Raw genomic sequence first — 23,815 nt, 5'->3', positions numbered from 1 at the left:
GATGTTGGCAGACTAGTGATGCCTGTACCCTGTAGTACAATATACAGCATTTGTTGTATGGATGCCATACTGTTTACAACTATGAAGAGTAGCATGTACTGTACAGTATATACTGGTGCAGTATACAGTACATTGTATGCTATTTGAAACACAGCCTTCTACCTTGATGTTGCATACCTGCAACATCAATTTTCTAAAGCCAACCCTAACCAAAAAGAGATGGTTTTGCTTTTTCACTTTTAAAAGAATTAAACATGGTTTTGTAAAAAGCTCTTTATAAAGTCAGGATCTTTTTGTTTGTCCTGACATTGTGGATCTCCCTCTTTTTCAAACTGGAACGTTTTTGTTCTGCAAACGTGGGTGTGTGTTTGTCTTTATGTGCACATTTCAGAGGACGTCTCTGGTTGAATGCAAAACCACATTGGAGCTTTGTAAGGCCTGTTCAATACTGAACATGTGCTGTTCTGCCTGACTTACACTGTGTGTGTGTGTGCGTTGCAGGAAACAAGAGCTGCTGACCATCTCCAATGTGCCTCTGGGAGAATGTCCACCTTCACCCCCCCGCACTGCGCCACCCACAATGAAGGTTCGCTAAACATTTTTATGGCCTACATTCTTTTCTCCATAGTAATATGATAATAGTGACCTATCCATACTCCACCCACAAATGTGTTCTTTCATAACATCTCTTGGTAATTCAAAAAAATCCTATTCAGCCTATTCAAACTCAGTTTTTGTCAAAAAATGGACATTCCTCAGTCAACTCAAATCCAAGCTAATAACCCACATATAACAAATATAACCTGTTAATATATGTTATGAAAATGCAATATCAATTCCAGCAAACAGATCCAGCCTAAACTTGCTGCAACTAACTGACCATTTGCATAATTCTGACAAGTCTTACATCCTATAGTTATTGTTAGTTATGAAACTAGTCGCTTATCTGTCAAGAGCTAAGTTGGGATAAGCTAACTAGTACGCTAACTAATCTTATTGTTAAACATCATATTACAGCTTTCCTTCATTGCTTACACACTATTATTGCACGCTGACACACAATTTGGAATATCGGAAGCTCAGGTGTTTTTATTTGTGTCAGCTAAACTCTGGACACATTTCACTGCATTTTTCTCTCAATACACACTGCTCCCACACTTTTTTGCAGAATACTAAACACAGTTCTCCAGCTCTAATCACAAATTTCATGTTAATCTCTCATAAAATCTTTTACAAAGATAAAGACAGTAAATACATAAATTTGGAGATTAGTTACAGAATATCCACTGCAATGGAACAAACATTACAGTGGTTTTCCCTGTCATTTACCATAAATATAAAAAAAAATATAATAAATATAATTCAAATACGTATAGACAGACATGACTGTCTAAGAACATAATGAGCTAATGTATGCATGTTTTGCTTTATTTAGTAAAGCCACACTGTAGAGTTTCGTATGAACTGGCTACACCTGCCAGCATTTAGCCACTGAGCTTAAACACAGCAGCTCTAGGTACCACACCGCTACCTGCTGTATGATTAAGCAAGCTGAAAGAAGAAGGGAGGAAGAAGAGGAGTGTAGAGACAGAGGAGGAGAGGAACAGTGTGTCACTGTTCTGTTTTGGGCGTTTGTTACCCTGTTGAAGTTGTTCAAGCTTCATTCCACGACCAACTAAGGCTCTGTTTAACACCTCCCACCATATTCACAACTTCTAAATCCAAACAAAGAAGTTTTTCTCTCTTGATTTTGGAAGGTCTGTGAGCACAGTTTTCATCAGCAGGCCGCCCTGCTTCACATTATGGAGGATGCATTAGGACCATCAGAGACAGGAACTGCAAGGACTAAAGAACACATTCTAAAGATTGTAGAAGATTTTAAGGACAGCACAGTGTGTGTGATGTAGATCATGTTTTTGTGCCCAAATGGAGGTGAGAGACCTCCACAGTTACCTTCATTTATTTATTTGTTTGCTTGTTTGTTTTTTTAGTCAGTTAGTTGGTGAGCTGCTTATTTATTTATTTATTTATTCTAACAATCAACACACTGTAAATGTTTCAAATTAGCCTTCTTTTGTGTGCTGTTTTTGAAAGTGTCATGTATGTTTAGTATCACTTACAATGTGTTTTTCATCATGTAAACACTAAAATATACAAATAATATGGGTCATTGATGAATAATTCAGGAAATTTGTCTTTTCACTGTATCTAGTCTGCATGTCTACATTTTCCAAAGACATTTTCCATCAACAAACTCACTGAGACAACCGCGTTCTCAATTTCTCTTTGTAGTGTGAAAAACCTGATTTGTTGTAGAAATTCACAAGATAGATGCATTTTTCATATGAATATTTCAATTTTAGGAGAGCGTTTTTGTGTCGTGTCTTTTCATTTGTTTCGCAATTTGTGTGTAGTGTTTTGAGAATGTGTGTGTGAGCATTCAGGGGCAGAGACACTGTGTCCTGAAATCTCTGTAAAATGATTTTAAGCAAAGACAGTATCCCAAATAAGGTTTAGACTACCTTATACTTCTGCATGCTAGTCATTTTAACATTGAACTGTGAGTTTGGTCTTCTCTAGAGTTTAATCCAAAACTTGTTCAGCTTCATGAATTAAATGAAAACAGCGCTACCCTCCAGATGACATGTGTCAGGCTCCAGTCCTCGCAGGCCGAAACACTGCAGACTTCAGTGCACTGCCTCATTAAACTCACATGATTTAGCTCATCTGAATTAGCAAGGACTTCATGAACTGCATTCAGAGCGTTAGATGAGGGCAATCGCTAATCTCCACAGCACTTTGGCCCAGAAGGTCCCCAGTTTGACATGCCTGCTCCAGGTGATCAGGATAGTGTGCGTCAGGCATTAAATGTTCCTTAATAACACTTTCTCAATAATACAAGATTTGTGGGCTGTTTTTAAAAAGAAAAAGAGTTGTGATAACCAGCATTAACCAGTAAAAGACGTTTAACGGTCATAAAAATGAAAATGGAGCCATAGACTTTGTAGATATTATTATTTAATTAAACAAAAGGTTAAAATAATACAAAAAAGTTACTGTCAGAACAAGAGTTGCTAAGCTTACTTAGTAAAATTTTTATGCCAAAAAAAAGGCTTGGCATAAGAGTAGAGGGAGAGGTTGGAGAGTCGTTTCACTGACAGCGAAACATTCTACCCTTAATGGCAAGGCAGGACAGAGCAGAAATACTCACAATGCTGATGTGTGTGTTTGTGGGTGGGGTGTAGCTGGGGACTTGTTCCACCAATAACAAAACAACTTTCCCCTTAAAAACACCTGCCTCACATCAAGGTGGACGCCAGGGATGTGGCAGGAGTTTTGGGGTGGCGTCTGGGGTGGCCAATCAGATTTTAGGAGGGCAGTGGCCACGCCAGACACTTGGTACCCCTTTCTCACATGCTTGGTGAGGTGATTCCTCTTAACAACAAGAAGAACATCCTCTCCTTCAATACATTTCACAAGATGTTAGTGTGCCACCTGTTTACTCTGTCCTGTTTACTCCACAGTGTCTCATATCATTGTGCTTTATCTTGCTGTGTACTGAACGTGCCGACACTATTTACCTCACGTACATAGCGTTACCCTGTTGGTATAACCCTCAAATGATATTTATTCTGTATGTGTGTGCAAAGTCACGGTGTTAGGATAGATCAGATGTAGATGTTGTTGTTGTTGTTGTGTTACCTTGAGTTTACCTTGGCATGGTGGAAAATTTCTTGTCGTTTCCAGCGTGCCTAGATTTCAGTGAGCTGCAACAACATAGTCTTGCTTGTATCATTTTACACTGGAAACTCTAATCTAATTTTATTTGGTTGATGCCTAGTTTCTGTTAATTTAGCAACAGTCACTACACAAGAATGCATTTACGAGCATGAACAGAGAACAATGGCAGGTGTGTAGTTTGTCATGGCATCAGAAGTTTCCTAGAATTGCCTGTCACAACTATTGTGACCTTGTTTCCATCACGCTGTCTGTTACACCTGTTTATTGCCATTAAGAAATCATATTTCATTGACTAGGCCACTAGCAGACCACTTGAGTGATTTAAAACCACAAAATGTGTTGGCACCCACAGTGCTAGCAATGAAACCGCTATAGCTTATGCCATGTGACATGACCAATAAACAAAGCACACTGGTGCTTGCCACAAAACGTGAAGATATCGTCTTTGTGACTCATGTAGATGCTTACATGGTGACTTAGCGTTGTGAATAAAGATGCTGTATGCATTTACTTTAAGGTCAAAGTCAACTACTCACTTAAGGTCACCGCAGTTCGCCAAGTCAGTGGAGTTCAGCAGGGCTGCAGGTTCTGTTTTCTCAGGGCTTTGTGGCTCAGTGTAATTCACACTGTATCTCCATTTCCTTTGCATTCAAAAGCGCCTCGAGTGAGCTCACACTCATGGTTTTATTTAAAGGTTTCACAGCGCATTTGGAGACAGATTGTGTCGGTGATAGATGATGTTGCTGGGAAACTGGGGTTACTTGGCTAGTGTCACCTTCAAGTGAGTCAGCTTTTATCAGAAATCAGAGAGAGAGAGAGAGAGAGAGAGAGAGAGAGAGAGAGAGAGAGAGAGAGAGAGAGAGAGCATGTGAGAGAGAGAGAAGTGGTGGAGAGAGAGTAGAGGCAGAGAGAGAGGGAAGTGAGAGAGAAAGAGGGAGAGAGAAGTGGTGAAAATAATAGTAGAGAGAGATAGTAGAATGGTAGACATAAAGAGGTGAAGAATAAAAGAAAGAAATGTGACATACATGGCAGAGAGAGAAAGAGGGAGAGAGACGTGATAGAGAGTGAAAGAGAGAGCTGGAAAAAAGAGAATAATAGTAGAGAGAAAGAGCAAGGGAGAAAAGTGAGTGAAGAGAGGTGATAGAGAGACATGGTAGAGAAAGAGAGAGAGAGAGAGAGAGAGAGAGAGAGAGAAAGAAAGGGAAAGAGAAATGATAGAGAGAGTGTGAGACAGGGTGAGAAAGAGAAAGAGTGAGGGGGTGAGAGAGAGAGAGAGGGAAAGAGAAATGATAGAGAGAGTAGAGAGAGTGTGAGACAGGGTGAGAAAGAGAATGAGTGAGGGGGTGAGAGAGAGAGGGAAAGAGAAATGATAGAGTAGAGAGAGTGTGAGACAGGGTGAGAAAGAGAATGAGTGAGGGGGTGAGAGAGAGAGAGGGAAAGAGAAATAATAGAGAGAGTATAGAGAGTGTGAGACGGGGGTGAGAAAGAGAATGAGTGAGGGGGTGAGAGAGAGAGAGAGAGAGGGAGAGAGAGAGAGTAGAGAGAGAGAGTGAGAGAGAGAGAGAGAGAAGTGATAGAGGTATAAAGGATTATAGTGCATGACACATTATCATAATGAGAGGAAATGAAGTTGCCCCTGAAGTCTTGATCCTTTTGTCTACTGCTTAATTGGGCCATTTGACAGACTAGTAATAAATCACTGATTATTACAAGTAATTAAGAACCATATTGAAAATGACAGTGAAACCTGTTAGTAAATCAAGCGTCACTGCTGTGTATTCAGTTAATTATTTAAGGGGCTTAAATCCTATATTTTTCTTACATTTGTGTTTTTTTCCTTGAGATCCTGTAGTTTTAAGGACCAAAAAACATAAAATAATTCATTTTGTATATGACCATTTTAACCTTTATCCTATAGGATAAATCAGGCTGTTTTCGATGCTGTGCTCTGAGGACTGATGTGTGTAATCTGCTCTGTTCTGATGGGTTACATTGTATTGCACCTCATTGAAAAAGAAGGTCTGGCTTGAATGGGCGAATGTGAATGGGTAAAACTAAACTGCTGAATTGGCAGATATATGCTTTAAAGTCAGCCTGGCCACTTTATTAGGTACACCTACGTTATGTGTCCATTTTATCAGCTCCACTTACTATACAGGTGCACTTTGTAGTTCTACAATTACAGACTGTAGTCCATCTGTTTCTCTGCATACTTTGTTAGCCCTCTTTTACCCTGTTCTTCAGTGGTCAGGAGCTCCACAGAACCACCACAGAGCAGGTATTATTTGGGTGACGTCTCATTCTCAGCACTGTAGTGACACTGATGTGGCAGTGAGGTGTTAGTGGGTGTTGCAGTGGCACAAGTGAACAATATGTTTTTGCAGCTTAATTTTATATATGTGCTGTATGGGCTGAAGGGTGGAAAGTACATGTCAAAACAATTTTTACAAACTAAATTTAGCTCTTTTATGTCAAAAAAGTAAGGAAATACATTTTTCCATGATTTGGGCCCTTTAAAGCAAGACTTTGGAAAGTACAGGTAAAAAATTCTGGACTATTTATAGTGTTGGGAACTCAGGCGTGTGATGAGAATATTGATGAGCGTCAGGTGATCAGTAATCAGGTGCAGCAGAGCGGGGCTGAGCAGACGCAGGTGCAGCAGAAATGACAAGCTTGCAGCATTTCAGCTTTCACCGTGACTGGACCGGCGACAACTCGTCCATTTAAAAAAAACAAATTTATTTCAGAACTGTAACTCATTCACAATAACGGCTCAGGGGTTCTCTGTATTTGATGGGCCAAAATATTACAGTTTTTTCAAAACAGCTCAGCCTGCTATTAAAAAAAAGGCATCATACTTAAATGTAGGAGATGAATCTAGTTAGCTGTGTCATTTACTTCCATATAGCACATTTGAAGACTGTGATTGGACAACTGACACCTGAGACCCTCTATTTGCTGAGACCCTCCAAGTGCTGCTTTAAAAAAGTGCTGCATGTTAAGCCAACTGACCATGTGCAAAAGAACAATTGACACAGCTCTCAACCAATTACAACATAGCAACAATCTCTAACCACTGTTTCCACCAAGTGAAGGAAAAACTCCTCAGTCCTCAGAACAAACCTACAGGACCACCTGCCACCAATGGACTGGATCAAAAGCAGATCATGACTAAGGAATCAAGATTGGTGGAAGAAACATTAATAAACCTCATTATGAAATTGACACGACACTCACAGCTGAAGGCGTTTATAAGTTGAAGAATAGAGTAAAAACATGGGTCTTCAGCTCACATTTGAAGAAAACAAATGTTATGACCACTGAAAAGACTGCTAACTTTACCATCGATGCTGAAGATTTATGAGTGGTGGACAGCTATTTGACTATTTGGATCTATTATTAACAACAAAGGATCCAGCAGTCAAGAAATATGAACAGATGAAGGAGGAGCTTGAAGAGATCTTCAAATGTATTGATGTGTCTCTACAAGCAAATATCAGAATTGTCCTGGTTACAGTCTTTTCTCTGGTTCTTTATCAGTGTAAACGTTGGACAATAAAAACAGCACAAGGGAAATATGGACGTCTTTGAACTTGGTGAAGACTTTTGCGATTGCCTTGAAAGAAAATAAACAAACAAACAAATTGATTATTCACTAAATCAAACTTCTCTCACTTGAAACCTCTCTTATTTTGGACATATTATGAGACAAACCAATATACATACAATTTGGAAAAGACAGTTGTGCATGGAACAATCAGGTAGAAGAGGGTAAAAGTGGGAGAGGACAAACAGCAACACAATGGATGGATACAGTCGAAAGAACCATGAAAAAGCCATTTAGTAGCCTGAAGGTCCAAACAGAAGTCAGGACATTCTGGAGAAACACTATTCATATGGTAGTCTTACTCAAAGGCACTTACTAATAACAACAATAGAGGTCCAAGGTCATGTCTTTCTTCTGGGTGAGAAGGAGAAATGCCTATTCACCAGCTCACTAGTGGAACCTTCCGCTTCCACATTTGTCCTTATGCGCACGCTGTACCAATTCACACGATTATACATACACATTCTCATGCACCAAGTGTGACAACCCCATTATCACCTGCTCTCTCCGGGTGTGGTTTCAGTGAAAGTTGTTAGGAAACTGAATTTCAAGTGTGAGTGTGTTTACACACACACACACACACACACACACACACGCACACACACACATACAAACGCACACACACACACACACACACACACACACACACACACACAAACACACACACACACGCATGTGTCTTGTAAAAGCAATCTAGTGTTGATGACTCACTCACATGCTGCGGTTAGAGACCGCTCCCAATATAAGCCCCCGGTTGTAAAAGAGGAAAGAGGAAAAGGCAGAGCATGCCTGACACTGATAAAGTCTCCAGCACACTTCGGTGTAGAAGGCTGGGAGAGACTGCTTGTTACAGAGCATTCGAGAGAGAGAGACAAAGAGAGAAAGACAGCAGAAAAGAGAAGGAAGGAAGTGTGTGCAAATATCTACAGACACTGGCTGGACCAGTTGTGGTGCCTTTGGTGTGGCAGACCTGGCAGTCCTGTTCCTGCTTTATGCGAGAGAGTCCAACACATTGCTGACTGCCAGGGAGAGAGGTATGGTACCGACCACAATATTCAACAAGGGAGTGAGAGATAGATAGAGAGAGTGGGGGGGGTGGGGAGAAAGAAAGTGTTTAACCCCTTGAACTCTAGGCTTATTCAGTTATTGTCCCTTAATGCGAAGGTCATTTGGGTTTTAATCTACTCTTCTACTTTAATAATGTGATTTTTCAGTGCTGTTGTCACATTTATTTTGGTATGTACAGAACATGACAGGCATGTAACAAAGCTGAACATTCCTAGATATTTTATTTATAAATACATTTTTTATATATAAATAAAATATCTAGGAATGTTCAGCTTTGTTACTGTCTGTCATGTTCTGTACATACCAAAATACACCAAGTGTGACAATGTTTTTGTATTTGCATTTTAGTCAATATTTCAAGGACTCTGTGAACAAGAAGTTATTAAATGATAAATAATAAACTGTAGTTATCGGTCAAGATATCAGCTTTGAGGTTTGACCTACATTTTTGAAATATGACTTATTCTGGATATGAATTTTATTTTAACTAAAATCTCTAAGCTATACAGCTTTTATCCTTGGGGTCAGTTTGACCCCAGCAATTCAAACCTCTGACAAACATCAACCATCAACCATTCAAACATCAAAGTGCTTGTGGGAATTATGTTCTCCCCTCCCTTATGTCATGTGAACTATCAGTGGTTCTTGCACTACTACAGTTGTGGTTATGTTCGGTTAGTGTTCCTAAAACAGAGGGACGTTTTTTTAGAATATAAAATTGCAAGTTATAATTACCTCAATGTCAACCAAAACAAATGTGTGATATTTCATATGTTTTACACAGTTAAAACAGCCTCGGGTCAAAAAGACCCCAAAGAACACCAATGTGTACAAAATGTGTACCGGCCATTGAAAACATATCATCACGTTAATTTTATATTTACCCAGTTGTCCCTATTAAATTAGGAAAAGTCATGTTTTCATGAGGCAAAAAAAAATGTCAATCATTTATTTAGAGCTGGTAAACATTGAGGTCAAATTGACCCCAAAAATAATAGGAGGGCTAAACCAGCCCACTAGAACCACAGTGACCTTCCCCAACTTGTCCCTCAAAAACTCACAACTAAGCCTGCTACTGTAGTTACATTGAATAATATGTTCAAAAAGGAAGACATGATTTATCTCTTTAAAATACATGAGCATGAACATATCAAAGATACTGTAGCTTGGCTGAGAACTGAAGTGGCTGCTAGTTTGTTAGCTACTTAATTAGCCAGTGGGCATTAGTACATTAACATTAAGCTAGCCGTCTGTAGCCTTAGTGCACAAATAAACCGAATGAACTGGCTAAATTACCCCTTCTGCACTTTGGCCCTGTGGTTCCTCTCTCTGATATCCAAACTAATCGTTTACTTTCATTTCTTTGCTTCTTGTTTAAGTAACTTTCTGTTCCCCCCCGACACTTTTTGCAGCGTTTCTCCATCTCTTTCTCTAGCTAGCCTTCACAGTTTAACTTTCCTGTTTGCTATCATTATTCTTAGCTCTGCAGGTGGTGGCATTTGAGCGACTGGCCGATGACCACACACTGAGAATGCAGTAGGCCACTCATGTATCTGCATGTGTGTACTTCAGCATTTGCCTGCTACATGCCGTTTATACCGGGTGGTCTCCATTCATTTTATATAGGATTACATTAGAAAAGACCATGCATTTCTCTCTTTCTCAATCCCTCAGCGGCCCACACACATAGCGGCCCACTGGGAATTGTTCTGGTCCTGATGGCCAGTCCATCCCTGACAGTAGTAGAACACAGAACTAACACAAAAGTCCAAAACTCTCAAAAACGCTGGGAAAACGAGTGTCAGAGCTCAGGAACACAGCATATCTCTCACACATAGATTATATGCTGTATTTTAGGAGTATATGTGAATAAAACAAGACATCCGCCCACACGTCTGGGAGAGATCAGTGTGCTGCAGTTCAGCGAGTGGGTGTAGGGGCTGGGGAGTGGCTATCTGTCTTAAGAGAGGTGTGTGCGTGTGTGTGCATGCACGCACGCTTGAATATGTGTGTATAGGTGAGGTTTAAGTTTACTCTTCCTGCCTGTTTGCCTGAGGCCTTTCTGCAGCACGGTGTTTTAGAGGGAAGCCCGCATGGAGACAGACATGCTGGACGCCTGGCAACTTCACTTACGTTCCAGAAGCTCTTAGCATGTCTCAGGTACTCTCCCTATCAGATCTTTCCTTAGCACAGCTGGACGTGTTCCTGGAGGCAACATTGCATTTTGTTACCGAGCAGGCTATGTTATCAAATAGGCCAGTGTAGGCTGTGGTTTATCAGACGTGGTCATATTCTGGTGGCTGTTTCTTTTCCTTTTTTGTTGTTAACTCTTTGAAGCTGAGGTTTATTATTCACTATTATTCAGTCATTGTCATGTACTGGTATCTTTTATTGTTAACACCTCAAACTACAGGCGTATTATTAATTATTATTCAGCTATGATCATATTCTTGTGGATTTTTTCGTTCCTTTTTTGTTGGTAACCCCTTAAACTGCATATTGCAATTCATTATCATTCAGACATGATGATAATCTGGTGGCTTTTTTGTTCTTTTATTATTGATAAACTCTTAAACTGCAGGTTCATTATTAATCACTATTCAGACACTGTCATATTTTTGTAGCTTGTTCTTTCTTTTTTTATTGTTAAGCCCTGAAAAGTCAAGCTTATTAATCGGTTATTAATCATAGCACTTATTATTTAGGAACTGTTATACATTTTAGCATAACTACTATGAAATTAATATGTAAATTATGTAGCTATGAGAGTGTTAAGAGTGGGTCCTCAAACAGGCCCTTAGAGTTTGAGGCTGAAGCACATATACAGTTTTGTACACAGTGAGAGCTAGCTGCATGTTTTAACTATCTGTGAAGCATTTTTTAAAAGTCCTTCAAAACGTGTGCTGATAATCAGTGGTGCAGCAGCAGCACAGCCCACGGGGTGCTGCAGGAGATAAGAGGACTCAGCATGTAGCTATGAAACTTTAACACTGCTGCTCCTCAGGCTACAGCTATGAGAGCAGCTTGCTCTGCAGGGAGTGTGTATGTCTGTAGGAGCTGATCAGGGTCTCCATTGTTGGTGAACGCCAACAGTTGCCTTCAATCCTCCACCTATGAGTTATAGTTATTGTATCAGATCTCCAAGGTTATCCTGGTTGTCGTGGTGCTTGTGGGCCAGGCTTTGTTGACTTTGTGGAGCCACGCTGGTCATGAATCCATAGCAATTAAACATTAACCGAGTGATATTTTTCTCCTCTGTCTCCACCTCCTTCTTGCTGACACCTGTTGGATTTCCTTTGCATTTGTAAATCATCTTTATGTAATGTGTCTTGTATAGGCCTTGTGGCCACTCAGTGAGATGTGTAGGGGTGAAAACGTACTGATGCATTGCAATGAATTAAATGCAACAGTACTGACATTGTAGAACTGCTTATCATCAATTATAATAATATTCAATACAGTATGTACATTATTTTGCCAAAATAAAGGTCTAGGGATATTTTCAAATGTTAAAATCCAACAAGTTACTTAATTTATGGTTTATGTTGTTAGTATATCAGTACTGTATTAAAAGTTCCTCCAGCTACATTTGTGAATGTTTTTAAAAATATTAATGAATTTTGCCAAAATGATTGAATCGAACAAATCGATCAAAATTTCATAATGTTTTGAATAATTTCTGAAAGAAATATATTCACATTAACCCATTGTTAGGTTTGAGATGTGCAGCACTGTACAAAAAGTCAGAGACCACACTTCATTGGCTTATTTCCAGTCAAAACTGCCATTATGAACAAGTTATTCATTTTTCAGAGTTCAGATAAAAAAGCAGAAAACATATATTTAACAGAAAATTACACAGAACCCTCAACAACTAAAATCAATATTTAGTGCATCCATTCATTTCCTGTATTTTTGTAGTGTTTTAAAGAAATCTGGGAAATTCTCCAACAAAGTTCAGTCATAGAAGTTGGTTGCATTTTCTTCTTCTCATGATCCAAGTCACAATCCAAACACATTCAGTGATGTTGGGGTCTGGACTCTGGGGTGGTCAGTCCATTGTTCTGAGAACACCAGCAGCTTGTTTGTTGTCTGTTTCCTTTTCCCACTAATGGCTTCTTGACAGCTGCACATCCTTGCAGACTCACAGTGTTGAGTTTCTTCTTACAGTGGAAGGATGGACAGAAACTCGTGTGGATTTTTTCAGATATGAAGAAAGAGTGGAGCTTGATTTGCTCCTCTCTCTCAAAGATGAAAGTACTGCTTACCTGATGCTGGCAGTTTTGACTGTTTGACTGTTTTCTAATTTTTAACTTTTGAACAGTTTTGGAAACTCTTGTTTTTTCACATATTTTCCCTTGACTTTCTCCTTCCTTATGCAAGTGGTTTATCTTATATCTAATCTCCCTGAAATATGCTGAAAGTTAATAACTTACACTTAATTGTCATTTTGACTAGAATTTTGGAATGACTTTATTGAACTAGTGATATTCTAGGACTGTGTTCTTTTAAACCACGCCTCTTATGAGGTGTCCATTCAGACTCTCTTTTGAAGACATAAAGGATCATTTCTTTAATTTATTTTTAAATGTGGTTATAAAGCACATGCAGTTTTTTTCCACGTGTTTTTTTGTGCAAGTGAATCCATAAGTGCCTATTCCATACTTCACAGGATGCGTGCAAAGCTCTGTTTACCTTGTTTGAACAATGCCAGCAGGCCCAGCGACACTCTGCTTAGTTACACAGGCACATGGCTTGAGTTCAATTATCTGAGTTTGTATGTGTGGGTGTGAGTGGGGTGTAGGACAACTGGATATCTATCTGTCTTTGCCTGCCAAGTGTCATCTCAACTAGGGTATCGCCTAAAGCCTTCTGACTCTTGGGAGATCTTTGAGCGCTACTCAGATAGTAGCTTGAAGATAGTAACATCAGCTTATGACCAAAGTCATTTGACAAGCCAATTTTTTTTTTCTCATAAGTCCTCTAACCCTCACCCTTTAACAATAAAGTTACATTGTAAAATGTTTTAAAGAGCAGAGGTTGCTTTGATGTGCTTTTGAGATGTGGACTGATGAATGTAGCTTTTGTTTGTCTGAACCAATATGTTACTTTGCATTGGTTTAATAGAATAAACAAGAGGGAGCGGTTGCAGCCAAGGCTCTATTTGCTGTACTATGTGTAGTATATTGTTACTGTCAGATTATAACAATGCAGTACTGTTTGCACCACTTTTTTGCACTGCTAGGATTCGTCTTTTTTTCTTCACTAAAACAAAATGGGGAGAAGACACCATAAGCTATCCAAGCACCAAATTTAGAGGGTCAGTCTAGGATCTCCCCACCACTCAGGCAAGTGAGATGATCCCTGTTGGCCAGGTTGTTTCACTATACAGCAACATTTTACATCAAAACACCTCGTTTCCTATCAGAAGGTGCTGTGTTTGAATCCCATCTGAGCTGCCATTACAAAAGTATGGCATGTCAGCAACATGAAGCTTGTATCTTGAAACCCTCACAAGAGTCTGAAATGCAATAACAATCAAAAATATCAATAAAAAAGTTTCATTGGATTTATTGTGCTTGGACCCCTGATTATTTTTTATTTTTCATTTCTTTATGTCACTTTAAACAGCAGTGGCTCTTTTCATTGTGTGAATTTCATGATGAATGGACCAACAAACTCTCGTTAAAATCTTCTCCTTAAGAATATACAAGGTTTTGTTCTAGCAGTGATAACATACTATACTGTAGGCAATCATGTCAATGCTTTTCCTTGGACATAGTAAAATAATAGAAATCCTGTTGACTCAAAGCACACTTATAATAGAAGCCAATGGGCAGTTGCTGTAAGTGTATTCTGAGTCAGTGGGTGTTCTGTTCATTTACTAAGTAAAGAAAAATGTAATCAACCATATTCCACAGATGCAATAGATAGAGTTTAGCTTGAAAAGCTTTGGAGTACTTCTTTAATCAAAGAATGTATTTAATAACACCTGTTAAACTACATTTAAGTACTTTTTTAAGGTTTAACAGCAATATGTGTATGTATTCATACTGCAGTGCTATGTGTAATCTTACATCTCATTGTCTTTCTCTTTCAGTCCGCTGAGTTCTTTGACATGCTGGAGAGAATGCAGGTAAGAGAATGCGGGTTTCTCTAGCCTTGGTTAACATTTGCTACTGTATAAACTTTATTGGCTCGGCCTTCGGGTGGCTTTTCTGCTTTCCTAGGCTTTTAGCTGGGAGTGTGTATATGGAGACGGTCAGAAGGGGTGATTATTTTGTCCTTGATTGCTGGCAGAACTGAAGTGGTCCGTCCTCAGCTGCGCCAGCAGCAGTGAAGCTGTGCATCCAAACCTGATTGAATAATCACACAGGAAGGCGGAATACTCTGCCTTCTTTCAAAGCTCGTTTGATTCATCTAGTTCTTTTCTCTGCGGTGGCTGTTTAGTTAGTGGGGGTAGTGGTGGGGATTGTTCTTTAGGAATCACGTTTTTCAGACCACAGTGACTCACTGACCCGACACACCACTTCTGGACGCTGGGGGGTGGGGGTGTATTAGCTAGTGGCTAAAGAACAGCAAATCAATGCATAGAACTCTACTTTGAGAGAGGAGATCGGTACATCACTCAGATGGCCTTGAAGTGGACTCTATCTTATCCTGAGTCCTATATGATGGATAGATCGACCGGGTCTAAAAGGCTGAAGCCTCTCAAATGGATGATCACAGAGCCCATACACCTCACAATCAAAGCCAAGAGTGTTCAGCGTCCAGAGGCTGCATTCCACATTTAGTCTGCTGCTGTTAAAGGAATACTCCATTGTTTTTCAATCTAAACTCTATTTGACACATCTGTACTGTATTGTTGATTACCACAGGCAGTCATTTTGATGCATTATCATATGCTTAGATAAGAACTACAGCATAAAACAGACATTAGAGAACATCTGTTAAGAAATTATATCCAAAGTTCAAACAGTGGGGCAACACTGTAAAAAATGCAATCTCAGTTACTTTCACTTTCCCTCAAGTTTTGTGGGAAACATGCAACCAGAGGAACCTTGTGAAAACCCCGCCCACATTACTGTACTGGCATTGTATTACCACAGGTCCTATTCTCTGAAAAACTAGTGCTGAAATCTCTGAGGGAACTGAATTTTAGAGATTTACAAAATTATATTACACTTATATTAAACCCTTACCTTTAACATTATCTTTGATTAAAGAATTAATGAAGGTGTTTTACAAAATAATGTTTCATCCAAAAATACTGACAGAATTTACCAGAATTTACCAATGGCTTGTGTTTTGAGTGTTTGATTTGGTGTATGAGTGTGTTCTTTTCCAAGTACAGAGGCTTCAAAATCATTGTCTGTGGTAATCAACCTCCTTACTACAGATGCAGCAGGCTGAACAATGCTGGTGTGCTTCTTTAGTGCTGTAGCCACAGACTGAACTCAGGCTGCTTATTGTAAGCTGTTTTGGTGCAGACACTTATGAAGATGACTCCCACCATTATCTCTTAAGCTACGTATCAGGTAGATAAATAGATCAGTAGCAGGTAATGTGAAAGTCAGATTTTTCTCACTGTTTTCCTTTGGACTTCAGAGATAAAGAATACGGAATTTTTTTTTTCCTCTTATACTACTACAACCACTACTACTTCTGCAACTACTACTACTGTCACTACTACTGACAATAATAATAATAACAAAGCTAATTTTTGCAGCATTTCTCATGTTAGATGAGCAGTGCCATATCACAGTGAAGGTGGTGCTGTTATTCATACCACAGTGGCCGAGTCTCATACTGGACTAATATGATTCCGTAGCACCCCTGCTGCTTTTTGCCTGTGGCCATCCATTACCTAGCCGATGAATGTTCTTCATATCACAAATGGAATTGTTTCCATAATTATTATTTATGCAAGTTCCTATATTCCAATGATGCACATAGACCAACTGAACCAATCACAACCAGCCTATTCAAAAAACACATTGAGTGCAGCTTTCAACAAATAACACTAAATATATCGTCGCTGTCCAAAGAAAAACTAGTATCTCCAAAATAGTAACTTTATAGGAGAAGGTAAAAACACTCTTACCATTAGTCATGTAATGTAAGCTTATGTAAAGAGGTTTTATTCAAAGTTATTTTAGAACATCTCTCTTGGTCCATTCATCATGAAATTTTAACACAACGTAAAGGACAGCTGGTGAAATGATGTAGAAAATTGACAAAAATGGAGATACATGGTTTTCCTTGGACAGTGACGGTATGTGATCTTGTATAGAAGATAATGGAAGTCAAAATGCAAAATGACATACCAATATACATATACAGACCTACAGCTGCTGAGCTGAAAGGTTACAGCAACGACAATGATCAAAATACATACAGCAGTAATAAACTTACCAAATCATTTTTCAACTTGAGTTCACGTCAAATGGATTTAAATTTAGTGTCTTACTTAGTAGTAGGCTATATTACTTTGACCATGTTTACTAACATCGCACCTGAAACTTTTGATTGAAGAAAATGTGACCATCGTTTTAAAGTAATGTGTTAATTTTGCCCAACGTTTTCTTCAGCGCCCTGAGCCATTTTCTTGTTTTATTTTTCATTTTTCTGTCCTACCAACTGGCTAAAAACAGTGCACTTAATATAATGGAGAGTTTGGAATCCTCTGCAGTGCAAACAGAGACCACAGTGACAGCTATCTAGCTCTTGCATATCATCACTGTCCAAAGAAAAACATGTATCTCCATTTTTGCCAATTTTAATTTTCTGCATCATTTGATCATTTTGGCTGTCCTTTACATCAGGTGATTTTGAATTTTATGATGAATGGACCAATAGAAATGCTCTAAAATGATTTGAAATAAAATCTCTTCACATTGACTTGCGTGAAAAGTATAGAACTGTTTTGGCCTCTCCTGTAAAGTTACCATTTTGGAGATACTTGTTTTTTCTTTGGACAGCGACGATATCTGATTTATGAACTGGCAATCATTTTTGGACACTCCAGACAGTTTCACAGACATACTAGAAACAAAACCTTTAAATATATATTTCAATATGATTATTTGTTCTTTTCCTGTAAATGGTAACTGGAAGGGTGGGGTCCCAGCACACATAATGGATGAAACAGCCATGTTAGGAAGATAAGCAAAACTTTGAAAGACCGCACATTATAGTCCAAATGAACAGAACAATTACAAACTACAGATGGAAAAGAAGACCCAATACACAAGGCGAATGCTAGCCTGGGCTAATGTGTTTTTAATCCGCTTTTAAAAACACTTATCAGACTTGCATTTCTAATGTCCTCTGATAACTCTCCAGAGTTCTATTCCATGTAAATTGTAAGCGGATGGATGGATGCTGTTCTGCTTAACACCATTATTCCTTTTCACTTTCTAATGCAAACCTGGATCACTACAGATTCCTAAAACTGAAGAGACTAAGAAGCACAAGGTGTGGAGAGTAGCGAGAGAGTGTATGTGTGAACGTGCATGTGCATGTGTCTAAAGTGTATACATACCTTACTGCTGTTTAAACAGTGTCAGCCCTGCTTTTGTGCCTGCTCCCTTGATTCCTTTGCTCTTTTGCTGGCGGTCATTTACTTTGTAAACCTTTCGAGAAGAATGAAGGCCTTGTCCAGAGCTTTCGAACACCTCAGGTCACCTTCATGCTAAATACCAGTTAGCGTTAAATGTCTTCCACATCTAGAACTGATAAGGTCAAGGCTGATAGCTTTCAAACTGTGCTGGAAGAAGCAGAAATGCCAATGTGCGGAACACCTCAGGGTGCAAGCACAGGCTAAATCATCAATCTATGTTCTATTGCTAGTGCATAGTAAAGAGTAAAGTGTTTTGTTGCTCATTTTCTATCACCCTGACTTGGATTTGATGTATGTGTGGTGCATGTTTTATGCTGTACATCCTCCAAAGCTGGTTTGGGCTCAATTCTATTACTATTTAGCCAGTTATTTTTTGTGTGCAAATCAGCTGCACAATATGAACAAAATGCTATGTTGCAATTAAATTCCTAAATCTATTAAAAACACACTGGTGAAGACTTGAATAGTTTTGCAGGCCAAGATATGATTCCTCTTACAGAATACATGTCAAGGGGACAGTTTGTTACAGTTTTGGTGCTGGTTTGCACCAAATTTGACTTGATCTCCACCTTCACAAGGCTTTTGATTGGCCTACAAATTTCACAACTTAATAATTCTTTGTTTTTATCCACATTAAGCCCAAGACTATTCCTTGATAAGATGATGACTAGCCTTTACCCCTCAGCTCGGTAGCATTGTAGCATTGATAGGGAGAGACTTGCTGGGTGAGAACTGGCCACAGCTAAACTGGGAGGAAAATTGGGTAAACAACATAACAGTTAACAGAACAGTTTATAGAACTCTCAATTGAATTTTATTTTGTCTCTTGACCTGCACGAACTGGAGATGAGCCCTAAGCCAGCTTTAGAGATGCTGCTGTGCTTTCCAGATGAGCTGTCAGTGCTTGTTAGTGATAAACCACATGTCTGTCATACAGTCTTGCAGCTTACAGTTGCTTTCTTTCTAATAGGATGACTACATCCCTTACCCCCGGATAGAAGACGTGAGTACAAACATGCACGGAAACTCATACCAGCACATATGCAAATAAAGCACAACATAACTGTTTACAGTTGAACTGGTCTGTCCATGATTCACCTACAAATGCATTTTTCAGCTGTTGTGAAAAACACAGCAGGTGTGAAAATCCCATTCAACCTAATGAAAACACAACAGGTGTAAAAAAGTACAGAGAACTGTATTTCAGTGAAAGTATGAGTAGTTTGTTAAAATCTTCCTCAAGTAAAAGTACACTGTGATTTTGGAACTGGGCAGGAAGTGATTTTCAGCATTTTTTAAGAATGAATTGATGTAAAATTTTGATTTGCATTGCTTTATTCAAAGTATTTATTTTAGTTGAATAAAACAAGTTAAACTGCAAACATATTTTAGGTTGAATTGACAAACCATTTTTTACAGTCTATGGAGACAAAAATATACATAAAAAACTTGGACCACTGCATTGCATGGCATTATTTGTTACTCATCCTGCAACCTGCAGAAACACAGTGCACTTCTGCCTACCATTTTCCTCAGCCATGACTGTGGTGTGGCAATTAATGGGAAGTACTGGTCATTTATTGGGTGCTTAAATAAACATAAACAAAAAACTGTGAGAAATAAACTGATTGGCAATAGAAAAAAGAAGAATATCACCATAGCAAACATTTTGAAGGTCTAAATAGAGCTGTATGGAGTAAAAAGTGTATTTTTTCTATTGGAAATCTAATAGTAAAAGGACAAATGTTCCATCTCAAAAATACTCATGTAAAGTACAAATCTTCCAAATTGATACTTTAAAGTATAAATCCAAGTATTTTACAGCCTGGGACATGCTTGGAACAAGTACCTAAATTATCCACATTGGACTGCATTAGACTGCATTGCTTAGAGATGGTACATAACACTGAGATTCGGGTTAAAATGCTACACTGGACTATGTTCTTGGATTTAATCTGAACTAGGCAGGTTGGAAACAGCAGTGAACAAACGTGTATAAAATAAATGTGATTTGAAATGAATAATTTAGGCATTTTGACAAAAACAATTGACCACTACAATTTCTCATTAGGTTGAATGAGCATTCTGTAATGCTTGTCCAACTTAGCAGCAGATGCTATAAATGCATTTGTAGGCTGAGCATGCGAAGGTTGGTTACCAGAGCGTGGCCTGTTTCTCTACACTGCCTGCATTGGGTCATTTTGACCTGCTGTACTAGCAGTAATGTCTTTCTGCTGTTTGTGTAGGTGCTGGAGAAGGGGAGTCCGTACCCTCAGGTGATCCTGCCTCAGTTTGGGGGATACTGGATTGAGGATGCTGAGGCTCCAGCGGGAACCCCCACCTCCTCAGACAGCAGCTTCTGTGAGGAAGAGGAGGCTGAAGGCTTGGCTCCAGGGGGAGAAGGAGGAGGATTCGGGTACCGGCTCGAGAGCAACAGCACTGCGCGAGCTTACCGCAAACACTTTCTGGGCAGGGTGAGCATAAATTCAACTCCTCTTGAAAGTGGCAACTTTCATCATCTGTAGGGTCACAAAGTGACGGTACAATTTTTTATATAGCAATAAAATAAAAGAGGAACAACAGTTGACACCATTAATGCATCCCTCTACCAGACAGTGTCAGCTTGCAATAAATTATGTGTTATTGCTAGAAATTTTCCACTGCTGTGTACTGAGTGTTTGATTAATGGAGCCTTCTTAAGAGAACTGATATTTTCACCCAGTCAGTCATTTCAGCTTGAGTCTAACATGATGGTCCAATATGTTCAAACAAGCATTTTTGTGCCCACAACATATGTTTTTTAGAATCTGGTTGATAATTTATTTTTTAATAAATTAAATTTTTAATGCAATTAGTTTCTGTTATATTATTAAAATAAACTAAATAATGGATAAATAGGTTGCCATGACAAGGTAACATGTCCCTTGTTTGTACAGTCATATGCAAATGTTTGAATACCCCCAATCATAAGTAAACACATCCTCTACAGGGATTGAACTTAAATATGGCATCTTTCTGCCAGTTTTAGTGCCCAATTTCTATTTACTTAATGATTTTAACATATTGGAGGAAAAAAAGCAAAATATAAAAAGCAAAGGCCACTTTTTATGCCTTATTTTTGTTTCTAATATGTTGCATTTGGCAAATAAAAAGTAATTGTGTATGAAAATGTGTAGAAGTGTGTTCTCTGTAGAGGATGTGTTAACTTACCAAACTTTTGTATACAATTATATGTATGCATGTATGTTGTCTTTCAGGACCATTCAGGCTAAAGCTTTAGCACATACACTACCGTTCAAAAGTTTGGAATCCATTGTCATATTATTTATTGCTGTTATTTTATTCAGTCATAGCTGAATAAAAGTTGTAGACTGAAATAATATAAATGAACATAAGAGGGTATTTTAAGATGTTTTGATAAATCTTGGATTTGATACAAGGCATGTTGCCTGATGTTTATTCCCTAGATCCTCATTGATGGAAACACTGATTGCTAAAGTTTGAATGGTGATTTCAAACTTTTGAACAGCAGTGTAGGCAGAACACAGTTGCTAAGTTAAGCTGCTTAGTTCTAGCAGTCGTAAGGGAGAGTTGATAGCACTGAGTGCTAAAATTAGCAGTGGAGACTGATAAAAATAAACCATTATGTCTGAAAACACCTGGAACATACTTGTTGCAGACTATGTTGGAGGAAATTCTATGTTAGATAAATCTAATAGAACATAGGATGTTAAACTGCTGTTTGCCCACCAGATAAGGACGAGGTAGGGGCTGTGCATGTTTGAACCACTGGTTTGGCAGGTCCACATGTCTTCGAGTATGCCTTTAATGCAACGTCTTTTCTGCTTTTCAGTTTCAAATCTCTCTCTGTGGAGAAGCCTACTACTCTTTGTTTTTATGTGCTGTGGAGAGTTTGATGGAAATATGACAAAGTCACTCTTCCACTGAGCAGTACAGAGAGATATTAATTCAAAATCAGTCATTTGGAAAATAAAGCTCTCCATTTCTCTGTGTGAAGGGGAGATTGACCGGGTGAGGAATTCAGAGGATGTGAAATGAAGCATGTGTAATTACTCTTATTCACTCTCCCTCCCTCTCTCTCTCTCCCTCTCAGGAACACATGAACTATTACTGCACAGGTAGTAGTTTGGGGAACCTCATCATGTCTTTAAAGCATGAGGAGGCTGAGGGGCAGGAATTCCTACGCATAATGCTCAGGTATGACACACATTTATTCACTGGCTTTTTCACTGGCAGAAAAAAAGACATGGGTCAGGAGCTTCTGTAAATGTTCACATCAAACATCAGAATGGAAAATTTTAGAAATTTAGCATAAGAAATTTAGCATAAACAGCATGAAACCATGAACTCAACATTGCCTTTATCAAGAGTTCAGGCTGGTGTAGGGGGCATAATGTGTAGAGCTGTTTTACCAATTGAGCATCTTTTGAATGCAACAGCCTCTCTGCATTACAAAAAATAATATCTTAACAAGCGAAAACTTCCTAAACATGGTCAATAAATCTAATATTACTCATTATGAGATTGTTGTAAGTGTATTATAAGATTATTCCACCTGTTTCTTTTTTACTTGTTTTAAGTAATTGTATCTTATAAAAGTGTCTAATCCCATTAGTTTACCTTTTTGAGAAATAATGAAGATAATTTTGTTTAATTCAAGAAGTGATGCTTAAAACAAGTAAAATGATCTGCCAATGGAACAAGACACTTTCATAAGATAAAAATTGCTTAAAACAAGTAAAAAATGTCTGGAAATAAATAATCTTACAATATTCTTACGACAGTCTCATAATGGGAAATAGTAGATATATTGAATACATTTAAGATGTTTACACTTGCTAAGATCATGTTTGTGTGAGTATTATTGCTGACCATGTGCATCCTTTTTGTGGTCACAATATACCCATCTGCTAATGGCTACTTCCATGATGCATTGATACTGCACTGCATGATAGTGCACCTTGTCACAGGTCATCTCAAACTGGTTCTATTAACATGATAATGAGTTCAGTGGACTTCAGTGACCTCCCCAGTCACCTTTTGGATGTGACAGATTTGGAGATTCACAGCATGAATGTACAGCTGACAGATCTGCAGCAAATAAGTGATGCACTCCTGTCAATATTGACCAGAATCTCTAAGAATCTCTAATTTCCAGCACCCTGTTGAATCCATGCCATGAAGAATTCATGCTATTCTAACAACAAATGGGTCCTGCTCAGTATTAGCAATAACCTAATAAAGATACATAAAAGCATTAGAATTAGATTCATCCATGACTATTAGACCTAGGCCTTCAAATTAAACTATAAATGTCAAAACTTGGTCAAAACATCACTATAGGATTCTAGTAGTTTATTCTGATTGATTGTCTAGTGCATTTCTAATGCATTAGGTCTTCTCTTTTAGCTGTTAAAGTCTTAAGCAATAGGAGAGCTTGTTTTGCTGTATCTACCTAGATACCACAGAGAAAAACAATTGCTAATTGGCCAATTCTCCACTGGGTTTGTCAAGAATTTATTTCCGTCTAACACTCAACAATAAAAAGAGCAGTACTGCAACTCAAGCAGAGTTTCAATACAAGTATGATTCTACTGGAAAAATATGAACCAAAATTTTTTTAGTTCCCAGAAATCATTAGGCCTTCTCTGCCCACGGACAATAAAAAGGCCTAAAATTTACTTCTGATTATTAAGGATATCAAACAATATTTAGCCAGTTGTTCCTTTCGTTTTTGTAAAAACAGTGATTCGACC

The 23,815-nt window shown here is 38.5% G+C and overlaps 1 protein-coding gene across 9 annotated transcripts in view; it reads left to right on the top strand.

The window, feature by feature from the left end:
* The window catches only part of rap1gap2a (RAP1 GTPase activating protein 2a), a 116,043-nt gene that overhangs the window by 71,575 nt on the left and 20,653 nt on the right, over window positions 1-23,815 (top strand). For 6 of the 9 annotated variants that reach the window (XR_005006974.1, XM_036564789.1, XM_036564787.1 and 3 more), the window contains 5 exons: window positions 502-586; window positions 14,517-14,552; window positions 19,009-19,041; window positions 20,285-20,512; window positions 22,153-22,256. Coding sequence is in view for 8 of the 9 variants with exons in the window: in XM_036564789.1 (XP_036420682.1) it covers window positions 502-586; window positions 14,517-14,552; window positions 19,009-19,041; window positions 20,285-20,512; window positions 22,153-22,256 (486 nt within the window). In the remaining variant the exon portion in view is untranslated. Of the gene's footprint in view, window positions 1-501; window positions 587-8,088; window positions 8,383-10,369; window positions 10,577-14,516; window positions 14,553-17,860; window positions 17,894-19,008; window positions 19,042-20,284; window positions 20,513-22,152; window positions 22,257-23,815 lie in introns of those variants that run through there. The other 3 variants (XM_036564794.1, XM_036564792.1, XM_036564791.1) reach the window with 3 other exon arrangements.

Source organism: Colossoma macropomum, unplaced genomic scaffold (genome assembly GCF_904425465.1).
Source record: "Colossoma macropomum unplaced genomic scaffold, Colossoma_macropomum, whole genome shotgun sequence".
In the NCBI taxonomy this organism is placed as follows: Eukaryota; Metazoa; Chordata; class Actinopteri; order Characiformes; family Serrasalmidae; genus Colossoma; species Colossoma macropomum.
This window is presented reverse-complemented; position numbering and strand designations above follow the sequence as displayed.